This window comes from Barbus barbus, assembly GCF_936440315.1.
Source record: "Barbus barbus genome assembly, chromosome: 14".
NCBI lineage: Eukaryota > Metazoa > Chordata > Actinopteri > Cypriniformes > Cyprinidae > Barbus > Barbus barbus.
The window spans coordinates 10,961,006-10,987,849 of record NC_136742.1 but is presented as its reverse complement, the minus strand read 5'-3'; the positions used below and the strand labels follow the sequence as shown (position 1 = coordinate 10,987,849).

At 38.9% G+C, this 26,844-nt stretch overlaps 1 protein-coding gene across 3 annotated transcripts in view; it reads right to left on the bottom strand.

Annotated features, from left to right (window-relative positions):
* The window catches only part of LOC306880701 (dynamin-2-like), a 52,117-nt gene that overhangs the window by 18,714 nt on the left and 6,559 nt on the right, over positions 1-26,844 (bottom strand). Inside the window, exons 3-17 of one of the 3 annotated variants that reach the window (XR_013785097.1) lie at positions 21,002-21,075; positions 20,004-20,153; positions 19,364-19,567; positions 19,140-19,238; positions 17,196-17,356; positions 16,923-17,065; positions 16,571-16,706; positions 16,397-16,464; positions 16,026-16,164; positions 14,843-14,929; positions 14,622-14,692; positions 14,475-14,526; positions 12,866-12,912; positions 11,453-11,566; positions 6,010-6,119 (exon numbers count right to left, since the gene is read on the bottom strand). Coding sequence is in view for 2 of the 3 variants with exons in the window: in XM_079434421.1 (XP_079290547.1) it covers positions 6,010-6,119; positions 11,453-11,566; positions 12,883-12,912; positions 14,475-14,526; positions 14,622-14,692; positions 14,843-14,929; positions 16,026-16,164; positions 16,397-16,464; positions 16,571-16,706; positions 16,923-17,065; positions 17,196-17,356; positions 19,140-19,238; positions 19,364-19,567; positions 20,004-20,153; positions 21,002-21,075 (1,638 nt within the window). In the remaining variant the exon portion in view is untranslated. The remainder of the gene's footprint in view (positions 1-6,009; positions 6,120-11,452; positions 11,567-12,865; positions 12,913-14,474; positions 14,527-14,621; positions 14,693-14,842; positions 14,930-16,025; positions 16,165-16,396; positions 16,465-16,570; positions 16,707-16,922; positions 17,066-17,195; positions 17,357-19,139; positions 19,239-19,363; positions 19,568-20,003; positions 20,154-21,001; positions 21,076-26,844) is intronic. The other 2 variants (XM_079434421.1, XM_079434422.1) reach the window with 2 other exon arrangements.

The following is a 26,844-nucleotide window of genomic DNA, read 5'->3' as shown; positions in this document are numbered from 1 at the left end:
GATTTCACCATGGGCCGAGCTATCCAGAAATAGCATCCAAGTTACTGACAAAATGGCCTATCACTCATCGCAGCTGAATAGAGCATCAAGTCTTCTTATGAAGACATCAAGACTTTTTATCAAACATTTATCAAAACTCCTGCATTTCTGAAAAACCCTCCATTAGCAAGTAGCTCAGAGAACAAATTGCACCAGAAAATAAAAATACACAGAGGAAGAAAGTCTGGTTGTGGCACAGAGAAACATATTAAAAGAGGAGAAGAAAGATCCAACCTGATTAATAGTCCAGATGTTGTAGAATGGAATGTGTGTGTGTGTGTGAGAGAGAGTGAAAGAGAGAGATAGTAAATATCAAATTCTACTCTATAATACCTTTAATAGAATAACTCTAAAATAATAACTTTTCTACATTTCCTATTTCCATGATGCTGGGATGTTGTTTCTCCTAGTCTATTGGATTTTTCACTCATTTCATCATCCACTAGACCAGGGGGGCACATCATTTAAATATGCTTTAGGTCAGTGGTTTTCAACTAGTGGGCGCAAGATAACTTAAAACTAAAATATAATACATTCACTAATTTTATGATTAATATGATAAATATACACTCACCGGCCACTTTATTTGGTACACCTGTTCAATTGCTTGGTAACACAAATTGCTAATCAGCCAATCACATGGCAGCAACTCAATGTATTTAGGATGTGGTGAAGATGACCTGCTGAAGTTCAAACCGAGCATCAGAATGGGGAAGAAAGGGGATTTAAGTGACTTTGAACGTGTAATGTTTGTTGGTACCAGACGGGTTGGTCTGAGTATTTCAAAATACTCAGCCGCTCCTGTCAGTTAAGAACAGGAAACGGAGGCTACAATTTGCACAGGCTCACCAAAATTGTACAATAGAAGATTGGAAAAACATTGCCTGGTCTGATGAGTCTCGATTTCTGCTGCGAAATTCAGATGGTAGGGTCAGAATTTGGCGTACAGAATATGAAAGCATGGATCCATTCTGCCTTGTCTCAACGGTTCAGGCTGGTGGTGATGGTGTGGGGGATATTTTCTTGGCACACTTTGTGCCCCTTAGTACCAATTGAGCATCGTTTAAATGCCACAGCATACCTGAGTATTGTTGCTGACCATGTCCATCCCTTTATGACTACAGTGTACCCATCTTCTGATGGCTACTTCCAGCAGGATAATGCACCATGTCACAAAGCTCAAATCATCTCAGACTGGTTTCTTGAACATGACAATGAGTTCACTTTACTCAAATGTCCTCCACCAGATCTCAATCCAATAGAGCACCTTTGGGATGTGGTGGAACGGGAGATTTGCATCATGGATGTGCAGCCGACAAATCTGCAGCAACTGCGTGATGCTATCATGTCAATATGGACCAAAATCTCTGAGGAATGTTTCCAACACCTTGTTGAATGTATGCCACAAAGAATTAAGGCAGTTCTGAAGGCAAAAGGGGGTCCAACCCGGTACTAGCAAGGTGTACCTAATAAAGTGGCCAGTGAGTGTATATATTTTAAAATTAAATATATAACAGCACCACCTCTCTATGTATTCTGTGACATTCTGTGTTTCAGAGCAGCTCAAGTTTCACATCGCGCTGTGTGAAATACAGACTGAACAGTGGCTCAAAACCGCTGTATGAGCATGTGATATGCAAACTACAGCTCCCGGCTGGATAAATCAAGCCAGTATCACGTTAGTAAAGTTCTGTTGGCTGACGATTATAATCAAGATAAAGATGATTATAGTGACATACAGGAGTTGTACATTAGGCACGTGTGTCCGTTATTATTGTTGCACAAAAAATGAACCAAGACACACTGATCACTATAACATCATATTTCTGCATAAACACTGTTCAGTTTATTCACATAGTCGTATACAGCAAATCTTTTATAACAGATGCTTGTGTGTTTTGGAGAAGTTTGTTAGGATCATGGTGTTTATGTTCATATGGGCACCAGACACTCCAAAGATAGACACAATTGCATGTTCTATAATAGATCAATGGTTCTAACAGAAGAACTATTCACTGATGTCATCAAGCCGCCTTCAGATCGAGTTTCCACACATTAAAAATGTTTTTATTTTTCATTAGTATTTTGGTGTGTAGTAGGAATGGGAAGATTCCCCGATTCGCTCGGTGCATTGGCAAAAAACGATGCGATGCATCGGTTTAAAAAGTGTGCATCGGATACAAGTTGGCATTTTTATCGCGATGCATCGTTTCTAACATATTTGCATCAGTAAAAAATGATTTATTTATATATAATTACTAGTGGATGATGCGCTACACTTTATTTAGAAAGTGACCAATAATCTGTGACCAATATTTTATCTGTAGATTGTTTTCTCCTCTCGAAACTGTTTCTCAAGCATGTTCTCTCATCACCGCTGCACGTGAATATGACGCATCACAACACTACGGAGACCCGAGGAAAAGCGGGGATTAAAGTCCAAAACCTGACTTGAAATAACCTAACAAATCAATCGGGCTAAAGCGCTTATAAACGTCAATGTAAATTCACACAATCTAACTAATTTGTGCACGCTTATTCTTCAGCAGCCCTTAATGTCGATCATGGATTAAATCGATCCACCATAGCAAACAGCGAATATATTTGTGCTGTTTAATGCATTTGAGATGTTTTATTTTCCGCAGTGCATAATGACATATCACGAGTATATTTTACATCTGTAACATAGGTAAATGTTAGAAAGTCATGAAATATATCCATTTTGCTATCAGGAGTGGGCTTACGTGAGTGGACGAGCACTGCTAAGCACATGCGCGCTAAACAGATGGAGCGCAATAATTCTGAGTCATATGCATTTTATGATAGCAGTAACTGTAAAGGGACTATTGTAACTGGTAAATAAAATGTAAGCTAATACAATCCTAATTACTAAGCTCAGATGAGTTAATGTGTGTTTCTTATAGCAGTTAAAATGTAGTTTTAATTTAGTGATTTTAACTTTAGTTTAATGATTGTTAATGCTTTAAAGAGCAATGTTAGATTGTAATGTTCTAATGCTATCTGTTCTAACTATAAAAGGTACAGCTGTTATAAAACCAGAGAGAAAGGCTGCATGGCTATGATAGTATGTGAGAGAGTCAGTGTTAATATCATTGCATTCCTATTGGTCAGTGAGCTCAGCTTAGCCTGACAGTTTGCCTGCCCTGAACCAGGTTAGCTTTCCAGCTTAAGAAGCCACAGTGACTGAGGTTGATCTTTGTTAAATTTTGCTTTATGGAACCAAATCATTTGACAGTGAGTCAGACTAACTGAAATAAGCCTGGCCTATTTGGTAAACTTGTTTTATGAAACAGGCCTCGAGACACATAAGTTAATTTATGTTTTGCTGTCTGTCTGAACCAAAGAAATAAAAGCGATCATATTTTTTCCATTGGATCGTATTGCGTCGAATCGCATTGTGTTGAATCGAATCGAAATCGAATCGCACTGTATCGTAATAGGGGTCAATCGTATCGGATCGCATCGCTAGCTGCTTCATATGTATTATGCATCGAGATGCGTATCGCATCGGCCTCACTTATGGAGATGCACATCCCTAGTGTGTAGTGATTCTGAATGGATCCGTAGTAGTTTATATGCAGTCCTTTGGCATTTCCCTGTGGTCGTGTTTGGTATGGCAGGTTGAATTGTGCTTATTTTATTTTTTAATTACTGTATAATTGAGCTTTATGTAGTTTTAAGTTGTATAGAATATCTGCAGTGACATTTTTGCAAAGTATGTTTGCAAAAAAGAACACGGAATGTTTAAATCATTCTTGAATTTGTTTTTATTTAAAAATAATTACATGGAATTGAAAAGTATTAGAATACAAAGGTTTTAGTCAATAGAAAATGTTGGGGGGGCTTGCATTACTGATTTGGAGAGGAGGGGGTCTTGGAGTAAAAAAAGGTTGAGAAGCACTGCTTTAGGTAAATGCAGACCCCGTTCTATGGGGCTACTAAGAAATTAACTTGTATAGTTAAATGAATGCAATATAAAGATCAATACCCAAAAGCTTTTTATTTATTTATTTATTAGTGCTGGGCAACGATTAAATATTTTAATCGCGATTAATCGCATGATCTTCTGCGATTAATCACGATTAATCGCAGCATGCGCCAAATTCAATAATGAAATCAAAAGTAGAGTATTGTGTAACTTTATTCTTTCAAAGTTCTGCTGTATGAACAAAAGTGCAATAACATTTGGTTTGTCAAAACTTTAAACAGATAAAGGGCTTTTTTACAGCAGTTAAAAGTTAACAGTTAACATTTCTTGTAAATCTTAACTTTAACATTAATGTAATCAAATTAAATATAACATTAACGTATAAATAAAACATTAAAACAAAGTTTTTAGTTTGTAAAAAAATAATCTATAGTTCTCCCACATGCTGCATCCAATGTAGCCTGCCGAAGCCTTCCTTCAGTGTTTGTTTGGGTGGGTGATTTGCTGGCATCAACGGTGTGCATTACATTTAAGTGATACTTCAGACTCGAAGTACTCCGATGATAAGAAAATTCAGCTTTGCAGTGGTTACAAATAGCTTTAGTTCTATCAACTCCACCGTGTGTTAGAGGTTTAAAATAAAAATGTCCCTTTAAGATTTCGGTACCTTTTTCCATTTTTCTGTCCGCACCTGATATTTTCTGTTTCGCGCTGTAGCTCTCTTAGGCACACAACAAATGATTTCATTGGTTGAGACGCGTGATGACGCTCATTCCAAGCAGCCAGTAGCATACTGATAAACATCCCACCCCAGCTGTGACCCAGTAAGTTAACGCGCGATAAACTAATTGTCGGCGTTAATTAATTAATGCGTTAACGCGATAAAAACGCGTTAACTTGCCCAGCACTATTATTTATTTTATATGTAGTTTATTTATTTATATATTTTTCACTTGGCAGATCTCTGTGAGTTTCTCATTTGAAAAGTAGATCTCCACACAAAAAAGTGTGGGCACCCCTGCACTAGACAATGACTTTTCGCCAACAATTACTAATCCTATGAACAATATTAAAGGGTTAGTTCACCCAGAAATTAAAATTAGCCCATGCTTTACTTACCCTCAAGGCAACCTAGGTGTATATGACTTTCTTCTTTCAGACAAATTCAATTGAAGTTATATTATCCTGGCTCTTCCAAGCTTTATAAAGGCAGTGGGCAGTGTTTTTTTCAACAGTCCGAAAGTAGTCAAATAAAGCGCATCCATCCATAATAAAATGTGCCTCACATGGCTCCGGGGGGTGAATAAAGGACTCCTGTAGTGAATTGATGCGTTTTTGTAATAAAAATATCCATATTTAAAATATTATAAACACTTTTCAGATTCAGATTTTTCAATAGAAAGCATCTCATTTCCGCTAAAATTACTGTATTATTGTACTTTATTCACCCCCCGGAGCCTTTTGAGGCAAGTTTTATTATGGATGGATGCGCTTCATTGCACTTCTTTTAGACTGTTGAACAGAAACTCCCACCCAATGCCATTATAAAGTTTGGAAGAGCCAGGACAATTTTACTCCGATTTTTTTTTTTTTACTCCGATTGAATTCGCCTGAAAGAAGAAAGTCATATACACCTAGGATGCCTTGAGGGTGAGTACAGCATGGGATCATTTTCATTTTTGGGTGAACTAACCCTTTAATAGTGATGTTTGGTTCTTTACAATTTGTCCAACCTTTTAATACCCAGTGGGACAATAAAGCCATGAAATTTGGCTGTAATATGTGCAGACCGTTTACTGGATTGTTTATTGCTTGTCTGCTAATGACTGAACACACACTCTCACACACATGCACACACACACACCGGTCACTCAGAGGAGTTGAATTCTTCTTTAACTGTGTCTACAATATAAATCTACTTCATATGGAATGTACTCTGAGTGTTTGATCTTTACATCATTTTAAAGTTGAAAAAACATTCTCTGAAAATAAATTTTCTCTTTTGAAGTGCTATAACTGACCTCTGCTCTGTGTTAAAGATGGCAAAGACATGCTTGCTGGACATGAAGCCCTTTTCTATGTCTCGCACCTTCAGGTTGTCCAGAGGAAGCATGTATTTCTTCTCTTTTTCCTAGACAATGAGACAGAAAATGGACATCTTAAGTCTTACTGAGCTTCCTACTTAGACAGCATGCCTAGGCTCCTTTTTAGCATTCAAACATGGTAAAGTTTTGAAAAACAGCCTATAAAGATCCTAATAAGATTTAGTACAGTGTTAACAAACTGTATTAGGAGTTTTTAAAAATTGGTGTCCCAAGTAGGAAAGTTTTGTTATAATTTACCCTGTTGGTCTAAACCTGTGCGACATTGTCTTTCGTGGGACACAAAAGAAGAAATTATTAGACTGTACTGGTTGCTCTTTTTCATCTAATTACAATGAATGGGGACTGGAGATCTCCATCTTTAAAACTGTCACAGTCATTATTTACGGATAATCTTCCCATCTAGTGATCTGTAAACCAATGAATGATGGTTCATTCATCAGATGGTCTTAAAATTACATGACATGTTCTTCACATCGATGGCTTTGATGGTTCCATGAAGAACCTTTAACATCCATGGAACATTTTCATTGCACAAAATTTTTTTTCTGTGGCATTAATGCAAAAACCCCTTTTAGAACCTTTATTTTTAAGAGGAAAGGAGAACAAGTTTGCATGTTTAAGATTTCACTGTAGCTCCAGAAGACTTGGAATATAGCACAAAAGTTGTATGGACCACTATTATGAAAGTGTTTTGCATCCTTTTTGAAACTTGAAAGCTTCAACCCCTGATCATTGCAATTGCATGGAAAACAGTGACAAGCACATTCCTCCTTTGTGTTCCACAGAAAAAAGAAAATTATACAGGCTTGGAACAACATCAAGGGTGACTAAATAATGACATTAATTTTCATTTTTGGCTGAACTATCTCTTTAACTGAAATTCTAAAATGGTGTGAATTAGGGAAGATGACTATGAGGAAGAAAGCCAAGAGAGTAGAAACAAAAAAAAGAATCTACTGTAGATCCATGTGATCATCCTCACGGTGGCTTCAGGCCCAGGACAAAAAAAAAACATGCACATAAGAGAAGCCACAAGTTTTTACTCTTTGAGTAAAGTATTGAGAAATAAAGAAGGAAAAAGAATGAGGAATTGAGAGATAGAAATTGAGAGCCCACATGTGGAAGTCATTATTCGGACCAAGGCTCTAAAACACATTTCGTCTGAAAAAAAAGAAAAGAAAAAGAGCTCCCCCTCTCTCCTCCCTCTGTCTGTACAGGAGGGGCTGGGGTCTCAGGAAACGGCTTGGATTACATTGCAAATAACGGAACGGAGATGTGGGAGAGAAAGAGAAGAACAAGGGAAGAAAGTGTGAGGGGAAACACTCTAAAAAGAGTAAAAATGAAAAACAGAAGGGGGAAAAGAGCAGAATGATACCGCTATCAGTGATTAAGTCTGACGGAGCGCCTGCGTAAGAATTTTCTTGGAGGGGAGTATTTTCTGCAAATCAACTAGGCCATCTAACAATGTTCAAAAACCTGATTGTTTTCTGAATTTAAAGAACAGCACAACCAAAAAAATCGTCATGTAGAAGTTAACAAGCATCAAAAGCAACAAAAACACTCAAAGAGGTCCATACATTTAGTGCACTACATTTTAAGTCTTCTGAAACCATACAGTACAATTGCCAACAGTCCCTGTACAATTCACAATTGATAGATTTATTTTAAGAAATGCATACTTTTATTTAGCAATAATGCAACTGATCAAAAGTGAAAGATGCTTATTATGTTACAAAATATTTCTATTTCAAATAATTGCTGTTTCCTACATAAGTATGATAAGAAATGTTAGTTGAGCATTAAATCAGCATATCAGAATGATTTCTGATCATCTGAAGGTTGGAGTAATGACGCTGAAAATTTAGCTTTGTATTTAATAGAAAAAAAATCTATTAAAATAGAAAACAGTTATTTTAAATGTTAATATATTTAATTAACATTATTACTTTTTTACAGTATACGTCTTCTCACAAAAATCTATTAACTGTTTTTATAAGACTTTGAATATTGCACACTTTTATGGAGCACTTTTACTTTCCTTTGTGGCGCTTGACAGGCCCTGATCACTATGAATTATCAATGAGTTGTGCAATAATTCATCAAAAAAAAAGAAAAACAGCATATGGGCATATGACAGAATTTTAACTTTTTGGGAAACTATTCCTTTAAACTACTACTACACTATCTCTCGTTGTCCTCCTTGACTCCTTGCACCCCTCCTTTTTTGCTCCCCTCAAAAACTTTCTCTCTTTTTTCATTCCAGAGGGGCCCACTTCCTGCCTGAGTTTTTAGAGGCTGAAAAAAAAGTTGGAAATGACAGGCTGGCGTTAAGAATACAACATCTGGTACCGCTTTAGTGAGAGAGAGCAAGTGAGAATTAGAGGGAGAGATGGGGCAGGGAAGTCCGGAGGATGGCTGGGAGTACCGAGAGAGGACGGAGGGAGAAAGACAGGAGTGGATAGGAGCGAGTCGGACCAAAAGTTTGGTAGGAAGAGAGGAATTGAGAAACAACGGACCACTCCAAAAGTTTATTCCCCAAAGGTCCCATCAACCCTTATATGGCCAGTGGGGTCCCTCCCTCTCTTCTCTCTCTCTCTCTCCTTCCTTCTCTGACTCCTCATTCCCTCTTTTTTGCTATGCCTTCCATGAACGTCCTGCCAGATAGGCGGCTGTGGGAGCGAATGTGCCACGTCAAGGCTGGATACTGCAAACCGACGCGGGAAAACGGCAGCCGGGGACAAGACGGAACCAACAAAGTCGAAAATGGGTAAACGGACATCTGGAGCGTCTCTCTCCGTCCTCTACATCGGCGTCATCCCAACTGAGAATGAGATAGAAGCAATGGAGTCTATTTCTGTCCTGTTTATTTTGCATCTTCTACCGCCTCCTGTGAAGGTCAAGGCCAGCAGGGTTGGACTGAGTGATTGAAGTAGATAAAGAAAAAGAGGTGAAAAGAGAGCGAGAGAGAGAGAGAGAGAGAGAGAGAGAAAGAGAGTGAGAGAGAGGGTTGGAACTATCTCCTGCTCCGTCATCCCAGTGTTCAGACTACCTGTTCAGGATCATACTGGTGTACAGTAGTCTGCACATTGGTTAGACTGTGCATGGACTCACATCGCTGGAGAACCGACGCAAACTCTCAAACTCCAGCAAAAAAAACACAAACTCAACGACTGCAGGTGAAAAGTCAGACTCTGCTAAGTTTGGTTTGTTATCTACACCAGTGTTGGTACTGTATGTCTCTGTGGACTCAAAGTTGGCGGTAATGACACAGAAGAGGTTCCTTGATGATTGACAGCTTGAATTTAGATGATCTTCCACCGAATAGGCGGCATATACATCACATTAGCCACATTATGTGTAGCTAAACCTGGTTAAAACTGGCAAAAACTGTTCTAGTAGTCATTACCGTAAACACGTATGTATTTAGGCTTAGCCGTGCACACATATTGTTTATATCAAAGCTCCAGGTGTCTGGCTAGTTCTCCGTTGAACTATCTTGAGATGTGCAGAAGGCCCTTCGTAGGTTTCGATTAGTGATTTTCCAGATCTCTGCATAATCGTCGCATGTATGCATGCTAACTTGCATGACACAGACAAGAGGTGAAAAGACAGTGATTATGCCGAATGCTAACAGAAGTGGAGTGGTGCACAAGTCATCTGTTTTCCCTCATGCAGCTCGGCTCAGAAAGAGAGAGAGGGAAGACTGCAGGAATGCGTGTCTGTTTAGTGTTGGGTGCTGATTAACCCAAACCAGCAGTCTCTGCCTATGAACGCCATCAGAACTGGGACAGATTTAAAGAAAGGAAGGGAACATCTGATGCCAGTTTGTACCGAAGTACAACTGAAGCTTTTAAGGGTAAAGAAGTGATTCACTTAATGTGAGAATGTGTATGTGCACATATAATGTGTGAGAATTGCAATGTGATCTGCTGCAAAGGGGTGAGGGGCTGTATCTCTTCCTCTCTCCTCTCTTCTCTCTCTCTCTTTCGGCAGGCTCTAGGAGGCTGGATGGTGTTTGGACAAAGTCTTACAATTTTCCACCCAGGAATGTGTATGGTCCCAGCGAGACTGTCCACCACAGAGACAGAATGAAATGAAGAGAAAGTAAAGAAGATAGACAGGAAAAGAGATGGATATATTGAAAAGAGTGTCAAATATTCATATTTTTAATTGAATTTCAAATTTAAATGTAATTCTTGAATTCTTGAAAAGTCCTGGAAAAATCATGCACATGCTCATATTCAAAAGAAATAATGGATTCAGCTGGATTCAGGAACTGTAAAGCCAGCCAACTTCTGAAGTCCTCTAATACTTAAACACTTAAATTCAATGCTAATTTTAAAAGAAGCCATCATTTTAATCTAAATACCAACAGAGTTTATCATTCACAGTTTAGATGTGTTTGCATTTGAATATTTTGAGCCTGAAAGTGTGTGAGTTTCAGAAAAATATACCAGTGTTTATACGAATTCCTCCGTTTGAAGTACTGAGCGGGTTTTGAGTTTCAGAATTCATTAAAATTAGCGTTTGCTTATATAGTCACATGCATTTGGCAGTCAGGACGACTGGTAAGCATAAGTGTGTCTGCATCTGTGTGTGTTTAAGATTCTGTGTATATCAATATCCATGTGTGTCTGAGTGTGTGTGTTAGTTTGACTTGGGGGGCTTCCAGCTATGTCAGGGTGATCCAGACCAAATGCCTTAATTCCCAGTGGACAGAGAGATGGTGGGGGTATACCAGGAAAAGGGAGCAAGTAAAATAAGAAGCAAAGGAGGAAAAGAGGGATTCAACAAAATGAGTAATGAAAGAGTGAAATATAAGTGAAAACATTTTATAATCTAGCAATGAGCTGCTGCATTTACATTACTGTCTTCGTTAAGAGTACTGTGAATTTTCTGTCATTTTAAAATCTCAACAGACAATTATTGATTTATCTTTAAAAAATGATAAATGGAATAAGACAAGCATGAAAATGTATGTTAAATGCAATTATGTGAATAGAAACATTTAGAGGCATGCGTGTTTGTACATTAGTAACACATTATTTTTGTCCTCTCACTTGCCGCATTGCTTCTGGCTTCCGGTCGGGAGAAGCAGGCTGTGCTGCCATTGACTGAGAGCGTTGTCTGTCTGCCTGTCTACACTTGCTGTGCAGAACTTCCTGCACCTGTACAGCAGGCACAGACAGGCAGATAGATGGCAGCCCGCCTGACAGGCCACACAGTGTGACTGACACAGAGACCGGCCAATGAGTTCCACCACAAGCTGACAGGGAACTTTAAGCAGACCACTGAAAAATTTATTTTCCCATGATCTTCATTAAATGAATGAATTTAACTTTGTAATTCAGTTACTCACCTCATCATCTTTAAACCAGGACAGACTCTCTGCGGTGAGCATGAACCAGTACTCCTTGGCCCCTCCTTTGATCAGACTGATGTTGTTGATGGTTAACCAGCCCTTGCGAATCACCTGAGGGGCAAAAGTCAGAGGTGAAAGGTCTGGGTTCAAAAACACAGGCAGAGGATGAAATTCTCTGGTCCCCTAAGAAATAAAAAGATGAAGGTGAAATTAAAGAAGTAGTCAAATCTGTAACCAGGTACTAAAATTAACTTGGCATTTATATTACCACGATAGAACGATAGATAGAACGATAGATAGATAGATAGAACGATAGATAGATAGAACGATAGATAGAACGATAGATAGATAGATAGATAGATAGATAGATAGATAGATAGATAGATAGATAGATAGATAGATAGATAGATAGAAACTAAAGCAATAACAATAAAAGCTAGTGGGCATTGGATAAATGGAGGGATGAAAGGGTGGGGGTGAAGAAAGACAAGAAAACAGAAGGTCGGGGTGGCAAAGAGAGGAGGGGGAAAGGTCCAAAACATACCGTAGGAAATATGAGTCATTTTCTGGCTGATTTAAGCTGATAATGACTTTAAAAACAGACATCTTGTACGTCATTCATTCAGTTTAACAACATTATGAACAGTTGTTGTTTAGTAGTTGGTATGAACTATTCTTCTCAAAATTGCAGAATATACTGATTTCACCTTGAAAAAGTAAAAAAAAAAGATACACTAAAAGAAACTGGAGACCACCATATTGCATGAGGGAAATTGCAACACACACACGCAAACACATACACACACACAGGCCAACTGAGATCAAAGAGAAGTTTGAGATTCCAACCTGTTTTTAACATTAGCGCCCACATACACACAACTCATGTACTGTTTACTAATGTACTTACAGAGTTACAGGGCTGCAAACTGTATGGAGGTTCATTCACAGACAGTGCATTATACAATACAGTGATTCAGAGACATTAAAATGATGAACAGGAGGATAAAAAAGCAGGTTATTAGTAGAATTAGGTTTTAGAATGTAGTTTAGGATTTAAAATACACCGCCGGGCAAATCAGGATTCAGAATAAGAGTTCAAAGGTCAAATGAGTCATGTTTTGGACTGTTGTGTATATACACTGATTGAGGAGTCTTTAGGGAAGTGTAGTGCATGAAAAACACTGTACAACAACGTTTGGGGAGTGTTTTAGCAGGAGTCATAAAAATCTGAATTTCTGAGTCTCAGAATGTCTTTGATTTATGTGAAAGCAGCACCAGACAAAGGGTGGAAAATAAAGAGGAAGATGTGATTTTGCCGTGTTCAGAGGCACACAGGCTTTCTGACATACATACATAGCCACAAACACAAATGAGACTATGTGACGCTGGTAGACAGTAGGTAAGGCTTACAGACACTGGACTCGTACAATTTGACTGGATGGAGGAGGGGCAGCACCCTAAAACATCAGCAGAGAGGAGAGAATAAAAGCATTAAGGTCGCACCAGTGAGCATGGGCATCTCTCCTGGCACGCTGCCACTCCACATTTATTCCTTCAACTTTGTGAAATGGTACTATATCACCAACCCAAAAATACAAAATCATTTTCTAAGCAATGGAAGGATTAAATTAGTAAAGATTAGACATGTGCAGCAAACAGCATATATGTAGCACAGTAGACAGTGGAGGAGATATGAACATAGATCAGCATTCAGTGTCCTTATGACATTATAGGAATGCTCCAGGTTCAATACTAGTCCAACTCTATTACCACAAAAATAATTTTCACACCCTGAATGTTTAAAAACATAGGGAAAACATTTGTACAAAGTTAATGCTTTGTAGCTATACTTCTGAAACAGTTTTTTAACATTTATTCCAGTTGCTTAATAGACTGCAGTTAATACAGTACATACATTTTTTGACATACACTACAGTTCAAAAGTTTTGGTTAGTGAATGTTTTTAAAATTCGGGAAAACAGTAGCATTCATAATAATAATATATTTTTTAATAATGTCTTCCTGTGATAGCAAAGCTGAATTTTCAGCATCATTACTCCAGTAATTATTACTTCAGTGTCACATGGTCCTTCAGAAATCATTCTAATATGCTGATTTGGTGCTCAATAAACATTTATTATTATCAATGTTAAAAAAGATCACTTTTGATCAATTTAACGCATCCTTGCTAAATAAAATGATCAATTTCGTTCAGAATTACTCATCCCAAACATTTCAATGGTAGTGTACCTAGAGATTTATTAAAATTAGGCTTTAATTCTTCAAATGATTGAACCTGGAAAATTCCTTTAAATGGGACACTGAAGATGGGAAGGAGCAACTCACACAGAATGGACTGTAATATTTGTCCTCAGACCCATTGTAATATAAACCAGGTGTGTCCAATCCTGCTCCAGGAAGGCCACTGTCCTGCAGAGTTTAGCTCCAGCCAGCTCCACAACACTTCCCTGAAAGGGCCACTGAGTGAGATGGAGTGGATCTGAAGAGAGGGGCATGCTACATAACCACCTTCAATAACTTCTTCTCCTTACAAGCACTCTTCTTGCTTGCCATTCAAAAACTGCTCAATCAAATGTAGATAAAGAATAAGAAATACAGGCCACTAAAAAGTGGGCAGCCATTTTTGAGCTCTACTAGGCTTAGGGCTTTAAATAATTTGTAATTCAGTTACAATGATGAAACTCCAATGTTAAACATTGAAAGTTGATAGAATAGGGGGCAAAAAACAGCCATCAGAGAGAAAGAGAAAAAATGATCATTAATTTACAGCACTTGAAATAGAAACACAAGCCATCGAGAGCAAGATTAATATGAAAAAAATGTTAGACATACACATAAGCCACATATTATCTGATGTGAGACAGATGACCAAAAGAGCAGCAGAGCTTGAGCAGAAAAGAGACTTCCTTCCAGAAAAGGATTGTCCAAACCCTGCTAGCTGATGCTTTCTGATTTATACCAAGTTCATATTATCAGCTCATAAAACACTGTGACTCACCTGGTTCCCAGCTGAAGGCTTCTTACTCGTTTGATTGGTTTTCTGTTGAGCGCTGAAAGGAGATGTGTAAATGGAGCAAAAATCTTTCATGCCATGTTCTTAAACATGTTTTTTTTTTTTATATATACATATTTTTTAAAGACTTACTTTGCGAACCCGATAAAATCTTCATGGTTTGTGTTGATGTAAGAGAGTTGAATCTCTAGTGAGAGTAAAACCTGTTCAATGAACAAAGGCATGAATATGCAAAACAAGATATGACATACATAAAACAGTAATTTGTTAGTAAACTGCTAAATAGACCACAACTACACCCTCACTAAAAAGAGAGATTAATTAGAAAGGTTGTGTGTAGGTATCGGTCTGACCTGGTCTTTGGCTTGACTCTCTCGTTCCCGAATATGTGTGGTCACTATCCTCTCCGTCTCCTCTCGCAGTTTTGGAAAGGACTCTAACTGTGGACAGAAAAAAAAACAAGTTAAAATAGAAAAAAAATCTAAAAACATTACCACCACCATTTACATTCATAACTTAAGTTCCTTGTCTATTTTTGTCCCTTCTGTACCTCGAAAAAGCAGTGTGCCTAATTGTTTTGAATGTGCACTTGAAGTGTACTTCAAATCTTGATGTATCTAAAGTACTTTGAGTATTTATGTTTAAAACTGTATTTGCAGATAATGTAAAATTAATTAAATAAAAGGCCACTTGTATATACATAACAGAGTTGTTTTTTATCACACTTAAGTACACTTACTTTAAAGTACATTTTAAATCATTTGAATAATCTTTTGTCGTGCTATAAAGTACACTTATTTAGATGCATTGACTAATATACCTAAACTTAAAGTTAATATACTTGAAATTTACTAAATTGCAACTTCATCATTACATTTAAACACATGACAAGTAAGTTTCAATAGAAATAAGTGTAAGCATATTTTAGCTTACCATAAATGCGGTACATGCCATAAATGCAGCAATACACAATATAAGCAATACACAATATTTCAAATATATTTCAAATAAAGCAGAATAATGAAACTAAATATAAGATGTATTTTAGTCTAACTTAAATTGGTCAAAATATCACTCTACAGTTGAGCTAACTACATTTAATATAAATTTAAAATATAATATATTTCCATTTAACATGGAATAACATGGAATTATGTGTCCAAACATGTTACATTCAGATCGTACTTAAGTATATGATTTATGTAATATGTACTCTTTTAAAAGTCCATGTGTAAAAATGTTTACAAGGGGTGAACGAACCATTAATGTTATCCATGTTATTCCAATTAAAAAATTAGTTTGTCTTATTAATCTTTCATCAACATGTAATAACTTTTCTTTTCTGCTGATCACTGATCACTTGGGTCATGCAAAGCACTATTTAAAGATTTTTTTAGCAAACTTGTAATGTAAAATAAGATCACGCTGAATTTACTGGAAACATACACTTCTGTAGCATTATATAATTGTCTTTGACTTACACATGTCTTTGTACATCCATTCTCTCACAAAAGGATATATAAGAGGATGTTGTACCTTGTTGGTACACTGTTGTACTGTGTTGATGAGCTCCTGGATCACCATGTCTACACACTTAAGACACGGCCCTTTAAGCTTCACAATCTGCTTCTTCACTATAGCTTCAAAGGCCATATCGGGTGTGAACAGGCCTGTCCTGAACCAGCAAGAGAAGAGAAAAAAAGCAGTATAGGGAGATAACATCTGAATATATTTTGTTATTAAAACAAAAATAGAAGGAGAGGTAGAGAAAAACTTTCAGAAAGGCTCTATGTATGAAAATATTTTGGCATACAGTTTAAGATGACTGCCATAATGGTAAGCATAATAAAAACAGAAAATGACTGCGTGCCCTTTTAAATCATTTGATAAATGTTCGTGACATGTACCTGATGCCATGGATGTTTTTAATGGCGTAACTGATCTCCCTTCGTAATTCTTTCTCATCAAACTCCATCTGATGTAGTGGAATGTGAACAGGAAATCAGCATTTGCTCTGATTTCGGAGCTCTGAATGGCATTCAAGTAATTAATAATAATCAATTAATCTTTAAAAAAATCACCTTAACCAGCTCAAAAGGAAAACGCTCATGAAAGATGCGATTGATCTTGGCTCCTCCTGAAAGCTCTACTGTGTCCACCTGATCCCCAGATCCTTCGATCCGCTTCTCAAAATCCAGACCAAAGTGCTGTATCAGCCTGGACAACAAAGAAACAGTATGTGTTTGTGTGTTTGGCATCTTCAGTTCTGATCTTATCTGCAATCTGTTTGTTCTTTAGGCTGTAAACAAAGGTCTTGTTTATTGCATTAGGTAAAGACTAGCGTGTATGTGTCCATGTTTGTTTGTGTTTATCTGCGCATGTGTATTTATTCTCTGAATTAGTGCGAGTTTATGTGTGTGTGTGTGAACCCACTGCATTAAGGCCTTGGTCTTGCGCGAGGGGTCATCTGGGTTCAAGCACTTGTACTCCTCTGCCTCTTTATCCAGTGACAGAACCTGGCCCTGCAGTCGACTGCGTAATGCTGGTAATGTGTCACGAATGTGGTTGGTAAGTTGCTGGAGAGATGGAGAAGGGTTTCGGAGTAAAAAAAGGGAAGAAATACAATTCAAAGTATAATTTACCTTTTTAATCTGGGCACTACTATGTATTTCAGACATATTCTGGATAGCATCATTCTCTTGTTACCTGATTGAGGAGCCTCTGTAAGTACGGAGTGCCCATGCAGTCTGCCATGTGTCTATAGGCAGGATGTGACTTGAAGAACCGTCTTTCTGCAGCCAGAGCTGCACTGATGTCCTTTTTTCCCTCAATGTCTTTCTGACTACGGTTGACCACACCAACATAACCTGTAGTCACAACAGGGAGACAGAAATAAATAAAGTAGAGGGGAAAAGTTATCTTCTTTAAAAGTAAATCTACCAGTACCGTGACATTTAACTAGTATGCACAGAATAAAAAATATTTAAAGGGATAGTAAACCTAAAAAACCCGTAAGATCTTCGTTCATCTGCAGAACACAAATGAACATATTTTGTCTGTTGTCCTTACAACAGAAAGGTTGTAAGGACATTGTTAAAATAGCCCATGTGATATCTGTGGTTCAAGTGTAATTTTATGAAGCTATATGAATAATTTTTGTGCGCAAAGAAAACAAAAATAAAAATTTTATTCAACGATTTTTCTCCTTCAACAGTTTTTCTCCTATCAGCACCATTCATGAGAGTACCACAACGCATGTGAACTACTGATATCACATGGACTATTTTATCGATGTCCTTACTACGTTTCTGGGCCTGGGAACATTTCATTTACATTGCTGTCTATGAAGGGTCAAGAAAGCTCTGGGATTTTATCATAGATATCTTAATTTGTGTTCTGAAGATGAACGAAGGTTTTACGGGTTTGGAACGACAAGAGGAAGAGTAATTAATGACAAAATAATCATTGTTGCTTTAATGTAACTAAAACATCACGCATTTATCATCTTGTAATGATTAAAAAAATAATAATAATTGTCCCTTCACTTCCTTCAGTTTTTTTGAATCCTATTATATTGTGATTTTTTTTCTTTTAAACCTAATGGTTTGTTTAAGTCACAGTTTTTATCAGTATTGCATTTCATTTAAACTAGATGCAGTGGTTCTCGACCAGGGGGCTGGGGTCTACTCGGGAGCCTAAGCAAACTTCAAAGTTGTCCTCAAGATGACTCAAGATTATTTAACAAGAAGATTTAGACAAAACAAGAGATATTACCCCTTAATTTTTTCCTTAATTCCTTTATTGTTCCTTATAACCTTCTCCAGTAAATCATAATCAACTGGAAAAGTCATGTAAATTAATTGGTTAAAAAGAATAAGATGCCTAAAGGACATTCAGCAAACTGTGAAATTTATTTAAATTATATGAATTCTGAATTTAAGAAAGTGAAAAAGAAAGTGACGTGACGTGTGGCCAAGTATGGTTACCCATACTCAGAATTTGTGCTCTGCATTTAACCCATCCTAAGTGCACACACACACAGCAGTGAACACACACACACACACACCGTGAACACACACCCAGAGCAGTGGGCAGCCATTTATGCTGCGGCGCCCGGGGAGCAGTTGGGGGTTCGGTGCCTTGCTCAAGGGCACCTCAATCGTGGTATTGAATATTTAATCTGTATTCGTAATTTTAAAAATTGTGGAGTTATTTAAATATTGTTGTAGGAGTCAAAAAGCTTGAGAATCGCTGGCCTAGCCAAAGCATGAGCTCAACTTATGGCAAAAAATACTTCTCTAGAACTTTAGACTTTAGGTGGGGAAATGTGATTTCTTGAAAGTTCAGCAGTGTTGTGACCCCTTCACAACAAAAAAAGAAAAAGTCAATGTTCTACAGCTAGAAGCAAGTCTGTATGCGTTCTGCATAAATGATTGAGGAATAGGATTTCCAGGGTGTCTTAAACCTTTTCCATGGCTGGACTTCTGTGTGTCTAATGCATTAAGGCAGCAGCAGGAAGCATGAAGACTCTGCACCTGGCCCTGTTTTAGCCACTATAGCCTGCAGCAGACTTGCTTGGCAGTGGCCCAGATCTTAGACCAAACTACACTGGGCCTCTGCTGACAGCACATTTCTACATGTGCGCTGTACCTCTGCGTAGTGGCAGTAACCTGTTCTCCAGCACGTCCCTGACATCTGTGCCCTTGTCCACCAGATCCAGCTTAGTGATCACACCGATGGTGCGATGGCCTGAAAGAAAGATTAAGTAAAACCGGAAGAAAAACAAGAAGGAACGACACTATGAAGATGTGAGTTTGCCAAGAGGGGATATAATTGAGGACAGACATGAGCTCTAACCGCTCTTTCCCACTCACCCTGTGGATCCACGTCTTTGGCCAGTTTAAGAGCATCAGAGTTAGCCAGATCCATGTTAGCGGGTGTGACAGCCAGGATGAGACAATTCTCTCTGCAGATGAACTGCATGATCATGTCTCTAATCTGGTATTCAATATCAGGGGGCTGATCTCCCACTGGTACTTTAGTTATGCCTGGAAGATCTATCAGAGTGAGGTTCAAAACTACAGAAAGAAACAGAGAAAAACAAAGACAGACACAAATATTTGGTCAGAGATACAAAAAATCTAAATGAGAGGCATAAACACCATTAAAAGGAGAGCCTTCAGTATCATTTATTTTGTTTTGTTTTTAGCTTTTTGCAACAACAACAAAAAATCAGTAAGAACACATTAAATTGAGCAAAAGTTATAGTAAAGAACTTTCTTTTTTATCAAAGAATCCTAAAAAAAAAGATCATGGTTTAAACAAAAATATTTAGCAAAAACAATATTATCATTAATAAGACATGATTCTTGAGCATCAAATCAGCTGCTGAAAATTCAGCTTTGACATCACAGGAATAAATTACATTGTAAAATGATGACAATAAATGCAGTCTTTGAGAGCATGAGGGCATTAATGTACATCAATGAATCACTTGTTTTCTGACAGTAATACCATTTGGAGAGTAGACACGAAGGTTGATGGGAATGGAGGATATGCCCTTATTTGTTCCTGTGACTCTGTCTGTCTCTGCTTCGATCTCCTGTCGGACATCATCGAAGTCTGTAAACTTCTTTCCTTTACAGTGCAGAAACTCGCCATGCTCTGCGGTGGAGAATGGAGAGTATGAATTAGAGAAAGCAGAAGATGATAGTGCCTTAAGAGAAGTGACAGCTCAACAATTTGTAATTCATTAATTCAATTCTCCACTCTCCAAACACTGACTGATTCTAATCTTAACACGGAAGACACTGCCCTCTAGTGTTCAGTGGACATATTCTATATAGGCCACATGACATTGGCTATTAACAGATGGAAACTAGAGACTCTGACTAGGATGTTTATAAAAACTAGCCTGTATAGAATATTATTAACAAAAAGGTACTTGATTGGTAAAAGGTCAAAAGATTTTAAATTGGTAGGTGTAATTAAAAAAAAATTGTGTAGTGTATAACTGTTAACCAAACTAATTGTAACTTTTTATATGATTAGATTTTATTTAGGCATTAAAAAGACAAGATGTCTATGTATGTCAGACACCTCAATCTGTTACTACACCAATAGTGTTTATATAAACAGGTTTTGAGTGTAACAGATAGAAGTCAATGACATGGTATTATAGTAAAAAACATTTATCCAAAATAAAAAAGTATTGATTATCATAGTCAGGGGAGTGTAAAAATGTACTAAAATGTAGACCAGCTATAGAGCAGTCATCATTTTCAGAGAAAGGTGTTATGGAAAGATTTAACAACAGAATTTAAAAGACTGAAACTGAAAAACAATAATGCAGCTTTAACTGGCTTTGTGATCATTTTATATAGGGTATACATAATTGGTTATTTGTTGGAAGTGTGTGTGTGTGTGTGTTTTGAGTGTTATACATTTTGGATTGGTTGTTAGTTGTTAGTTAGGGTCGCAGTAAAAGTATAACCAAAAAGTAGTATGTGTACCTGAAGTTGAACTGATGAGCTGAAGGAAAAGTGGTCTTCTTGTAACAATTCCTGAGCCTCTAGGCAGGAAATCTCTGAAAAGGTAGTATTGACCATTATGTCAAAAAAGCTCACACATAAGAAAACACATACAATAGGCAAACAAATCCTCATACAAACCAAAGTAAAACTATCCTTCCAAAAAAAAAAAACCCTACACATAAAACTTCCTTCACATAATACACTGACATAGTCCCTGTCTGAGGCACAGCGCCAGAGACTCTGTCACCGCATACTTGGACTAGTCCAGTCTTACAGTGAAACCATAAACCTTGTCCCACCCTTGACCCTCATACTCTGATATTTATGGCAAGTTTACACACAACTTGTACTGGCCTGTACATTTACATGTACCTAGTTGTGAGACAATCTAGCTTTAAATAATCAGAAAGTAGTGAATTGATAATCCAGAACCAGTTCATTTTCACCATCTATGTACAGAGGATATGAGTGCTGTCTATAAATAAAACCGTCCAGTAGAGGAACTGCAGCTGGATCACTGATATTCTTTATGGGCGATGTTAAAAAAAAACCTACCCCTGTTTAAAGTTCAGAGATATCTCTAAATAAACCAATCATAGTTTGATTACACCAGAAAGTTTAAACACCATTATAGCTCTATTTGTTAGCTTCTGGTTGATTCAAGGTGTGGACCCATTTGTCTGTGATTTTTCTTCTTTATCCAAAATATTTTGAAAGAGGCAACAATACAATGATGGGAAAAGTTAGCCTTTTCCATGGAAAATTGTGGTTTCTATTTGGTCTGATAAATCCCAGGCTTGAGATGAAGTCACTATGGATGATGAAGATGATAGTGGAAATAGGGTGTGCGCAGATCTAAAACAGAACTATTGCCCAAAATAGAGGGGAAGTCCCACTGGATTAGACCTAGTTAAAGGCATCCAGGGACAGGGCCAAAATGCAGGTAAAACCAACCGCGGTATAAAGTGCTGCAGTGATGATGTACTTTGTAGGCCAAACCGGAAGTAGCAAAACCCAATACAATATTAAATTTGTATTAAAACCTTTAAAAACATCTTCCCTTAAAGTCTGAGTCAGAATAGTTTGCAAGAGCGCAATTATAAACCTAAAGCTTTTTCCAGTCTTTTTGAAGACTGGTAACAGCTTTAAAAAATTAAAAAAATCACAAAGAGGTCATTACTGATGTATTTTATGCTGTAAAATAAATGTGAAAATGTCTTGAGCTTTTGTAAACCACAGACCTTATTTCAGACATTTAACCAAAACCCCATTCAAAAAAAACCCAGTGACTTCAGGACAAGTGTTAAAATGCTAATTCATTTTTGGGTTTTGGCCTCCAAAAATATGTCAGCACTATTGCTAATAGGCTACTACAAATTGTTTGAGGTGTTTGCTAAATCAAGTATGACTATTAGTATTCCTCATAGTTACAGTAGGGTTACAGATTTGAACAAATCACTAAGTATTGAACTTGAGTGGGTAACTCATCTGTATATTAGCCAAGAAACCATCTGTGTGTTTGACACATGGCTCACTCTTCTTCAACAATGTCCTTTACATTCCCAGTCATTCCCAATACTTACCCTTTTCTAACCCCCTCAACAAAGCCCCTCTTGCCTCAAATTATCCAGCCTCATCTTCTCCTCCTTCTCTTTACTTTCTTCATCACTATCCACTTATTTCATCCTGTCCCTTCCCCAGTACCCAGCTTGCATTACTGTAGTAAACAGATATGTACAATAATGCAGAATTGTGCAATGCCTGTGTGTAACATAGTATGAATGTGTACACACTTCAGCGGGTGTTTAACTGAGCTTTTTCAGATTAAAATAAACATTTTAAGAAATAATTGCAAGATTAATGGAGTATAGTTTAAGCAAAACATAACATTCAGTCATCATTTTCTCCCCCTCATAAATCATTTTGTTGATGTTTAGAAGAAAGCTTACCCAGCTCTTTTCCATAATATGAAAGCATACTGTGACACATTAAATCAAAAATTTAAATTCTGTTACCATACACCCTCATGTCATTCCAAACCTTTCAAACACAAATATTTTTAATCACACTGAGAGAGTTCTGTGCCTCCACTGAAAGTCCATTTCACCAAAACTTGATGCTCAAAACATAAGATGAAACGTGCTTGAACCAACATAATAAGCACGTTTAAGCTCCTGCAAAAATCAGCGAGGTTTGTTTTTGCAAAACAGGCAAATACGGTTGAGCTGTCATTTACCATATTTGATTTGTTCTATGTGCATTGGTCACTCTTTATATGAATAAAGGCCTAAATGAAATCTGTTCATCATATAAAGTGATCATGTCTCGTCAGAAGACTTGGATTAAACTGCTTGACTCGTGGATTACTTTTACAATTTCTTTCAAAACCTTTTTGAAGTGTCAAAGTTTTGGTGGAATGAACTTTGAACGGAGGGACAAAAAACTCAGGTTTCACTCAAAATGTCTTAATTTGTGTCTGAAAGATATGAAGGCAAGTAAGAAATGACAGAATATTCATTTTGGGGTGAACTATCCCTTCAGTACTTTTGGTATTTTCTACAGCTATTCTAAACTTCAATTGCTCCACTTCTTACATTACTCGTATATGTTCTCCTTGGGGTGAATCGTTTGTGTTGTAGTGTTCCTCATTTGTAAGTCACTTTGAATAAAAGTGTCTGCTAAATTTATAAATGCAAATGTGAGAATCTGGGAAGTTCCTCAAAAGAAAGTTTCCAAACCCATCAGCTAAATTTTATCTTAGCTCAGTTCTATAGAAGATGTCTTCTACTGGTCATGTAAAAAATCAACTACTTACTCTACTAAACCCAAGCACTATGCTCCCTCTATCAGTGAGATCTAATTTCACTAACCCATTTCTCCGGGCATCTCTGGTGTTCCACTGACTGGCAGTGATACTGAGATAACAGATGGCTGAGGGTGCACTGCTCTCCTCCATTCATATATAACTCATTGCTATGTGTACTCATTATTTCCTGGGCATGAGCTCTAATTAGGCCATCATACGACTGCACCAAAGAAATTCATTCTGGTACATAAATGATTCCACTTCATTCCAACATTATTTCATTCAAAGGAAACAAACCTATTGTATGGCTTGAGAAGACAAAATAGCACTGTTCATGCATTGCTCAAATATAGCACATGACACTAGCAAAGGTCATGGGTTTGCTTCCCAAGGAATGCAAGAACTGATTGAAATATATATATTTTTTAAATGTCTGCCAAATTCATAAATGTCAATTGTGATTTTATAGCATTTCTGTAGCTCAAAAACTAGAAATGCCAAGGTCATTGGACAATGCATGACCTGAAAAATGTATATCTTCAATGCAATTTAAGTCACTTTAATCATAATATATAAACATATAAAAACAGGAAGGAGCAACCAAGACATTCAGCTAGCTAACTCCTTTTGTGTTTTATGGAAGAAAACATACATTTTGAGTAAAATGAGGATAAGCTGAGAATTTTCGTTCTCCGCATATCACTTCATTAAGGAAATTTAGTATTAAATTGAATTACTCGTACTGAATTATGAGAGTCTACCTTTACTGCAGTTCGACTAAAATACGAATGCAACTCAGACCAAAGACATCTAAATGAACCAAAAACATTCTCCTCATAGGAGCTATGTTGCCCATTACAGTTCAGCACTATAGGCATCGAAACATTTGTGTGTGCAACTGAGGAATTCCTGGTGCTGTTTTAACTCCTTTATGCATTTTTTAAGCTCTTTGTGAGTACTCAACTGGTAAAAAATACCACCATATGTACAAACAACATACAGTGAGCACATTTAGCTATGTACACAGCATTGTTTTAAATGTTTGGTAGATTCTAAAAAAAAAAAAAACTAAGAGAACCAAACTAGGAGAATCTAAGTGTGAACACACTCTAAATCTGTGCTGACAACTTGCTTTTCCCTGCAAAGTGCTATAGGTTCAATCTGTTTTGACATTTGTATAATTCCACATATTTATGGCTATTTACATTACCAACTGTAATTGTCAGTCCTTGTCTTGTGTTTCCCCTCCTCCCGTGCCCATATTTGGCCTTCCTGTTCCTGTCCTCGTTTGTCTTCATTAGTTTAATTAGTCCCTAGCCCTGTGTTTTGATTAGTCCACACCTGTTCCTTATTTCCCTGTGTTTATAAGCCCTGTGTTTCCTAGCCCCTGTGTCTGGTCTATTGTCAGAATCGTCATAGATGTTCGTCTCTCCCCATGCGCCCTGTCTGTCTGGATTCCAATAAAGAACCCTATTTGGAACTTCCACGTCTCTGCACCTCCTTGTATCCCGAGAGGGAACGTGACAGAAGACCGGACCGACAACAACACTATGGCTGAAGACAGGCTTTGGTGTCTGCGGCAGGATGGTCGGGAGTTGGTAGAGTATGTTGAGGAGTTCCTTGAGCTTTCCAACGAGGTGAGCTGGATTGACGCCTCACTCGGTGTGTGTTTTCGGTTTGGGTTGGACAAGGATGTCATCAGCTGCGATATCCCCACGTCCAGTTTTTCTCTTATCGGGCTGATAAATTATGTCCTCAATGTACATGGCATTGATTTCGAAGTCGAAGAATGTCAAACTGATCTTCGTCCAACCCAACCCGAGAACAACCCGGCCTCACCAGCTCACCGCTCGCCAGGACCCTCCACATGCCCTGCCAAATGTTCCGGCCACCCAACTCTTCCCAGCACTGCTGCTGTCCTCAGCCCAGAGCACCCGCGCAACCCGGCGCTTCAAGAGCGCCCTCCTGAGTTCCCGCTGGTTCCGTCCAGCCCTCCTGAGTTCCCGCTGGTTCCGTCCAGCCCTCCTGAGTTCCCGCTGGTTCCGTCCAGCCCTCCTGAGTTCCCGCTGGTTCCGTCCAGCCCTCCTGAGTTCCCGCTGGTTCCGTCCAGCCCTCCTGAGTTCCCGCTGGTTCCGTCCAGCCCCGCGCTTCCAGAGCGCCCCCAAGTGTCCGCGCTTCCCGAGCGCCCCCCAGTGCCGGCTCCACGCACGTGCCCTCCAGTGCCGGCTCCTCGCACGTGCCCTCCCGTGCCGGCTCCTCGCACGTGCCCTCCCGTGCCGGCTCCACGCACGTGCCCTCCTGCGTTTCCGCTGGTTCCATCCAGCCCCGCGCTTCCAGAGCGCCCCCAAGTGTCCGCGCTTCCCGAGCGCCCCCCAGTGCCGGCTCCTCGCACGTGCCCTCCAGTGCCGGCTCCTCGCACGTGCCCTCCCGTGCCGGCTCCTCGCACGTGCCCTCCCGTGCCGGCTCCACGCACGTGCCCTCCTGCGTTTCCGCTGGTTCCATCCAGCCCCGCGCTGCAAGAGCGCCCGACAGAGTCCGCGCTGCAAGAGCGCCCGACAGAGTCCGCGCTGCAAGAGCGCCCGACAGAGTCCGCGCTGCAAGAGCGCCCGACAGAGTCCGCGCTGCAAGAGCGCCCGACAGAGTCCGCGCTGCAAGAGCGCCCGACAGAGTCCGCGCTGCAAGAGCGCCCGACAGAGTCCGCGCTGCAAGAGCGCCCGACAGAGTCCGCGCTGCAAGAGCGCCCGACAGAGTCCGCGCTGCAAGAGCGCCCGACAGAGTCCGCGCTGCAAGAGCGCCCGACAGAGTCCGCGCTGCAAGAGCGCCCGACAGAGTCCGCGCTGCAAGAGCGCCCGACAGAGTCCGCGCTGCAAGAGCGCCCGACAGAGTCCGCGCTGCAAGAGCGCCCGACAGAGTCCGCGCTGCAAGAGCGCCCGACAGAGTCCGCGCTGCAAGAGCGCCCGACAGAGTCCGCGCTGCAAGAGCGCCCGACAGAGTCCGCTCCTCTGTGGCTCCCAGG